Raw genomic sequence first — 461 nt, 5'->3', positions numbered from 1 at the left:
CGGCGGCGGCCGCCGGCTCCAAGCCGCCTCCCTCCTCCAGCGCCTCCGCCTCCTCGTCGTCTTCGTCCTTCGCTCAGCAGCGCTTCGGGGCCATGGGGGGAGGCGGCCCCACGGCGGCCGGAGGGGGAACCCCCCAGCCCACCGCCACCCCCACCCTCAACCAACTGCTCACGTCGCCCAGCTCGGCCCGGGGCTACCAGGGCTACCCCGGGGGCGACTACGGCGGCGGGCCCCAGGACGGGGGTGCCGGCAAGGGCCCGGCGGACATGGCCTCGCAGTGCTGGGGGGCTGCTGCTGCTGCTGCGGCGGCGGCGGCGGCCGCCTCGGGAGGAGCCCAACAAAGGAGCCACCACGCGCCCATGAGCCCCGGGAGCAGCGGCGGCGGGGGTCAGCCGCTCGCCCGGACCCCGCAGGTACACGGCTGAGTGGGGAGGGGGCTGGGGCGAGCGGGGTCCTGGGAG

At 77.9% G+C, this 461-nt stretch overlaps 1 protein-coding gene across 1 annotated transcript in view; it reads left to right on the top strand.

The window, feature by feature from the left end:
- ARID1A (AT-rich interaction domain 1A) overlaps nucleotides 1-461 on the top strand; it is a 69,912-nt gene that overhangs the window by 688 nt on the left and 68,763 nt on the right. The window contains exon 2 of the mRNA XM_007459301.1: nucleotides 3-413. Within this exon, the coding sequence (XP_007459363.1) occupies nucleotides 3-413 (411 nt within the window). The remainder of the gene's footprint in view (nucleotides 1-2; nucleotides 414-461) is intronic.

The sequence above is a fragment of the Lipotes vexillifer genome, unplaced genomic scaffold (assembly GCF_000442215.2).
Source record: "Lipotes vexillifer unplaced genomic scaffold, Lipotes_vexillifer_v1.1 scaffold496, whole genome shotgun sequence".
In the NCBI taxonomy this organism is placed as follows: domain Eukaryota; kingdom Metazoa; phylum Chordata; class Mammalia; order Artiodactyla; family Lipotidae; genus Lipotes; species Lipotes vexillifer.
Note: the sequence above shows the minus strand (reverse complement) of the source record. Positions and strands in the feature narration are given on the sequence as shown.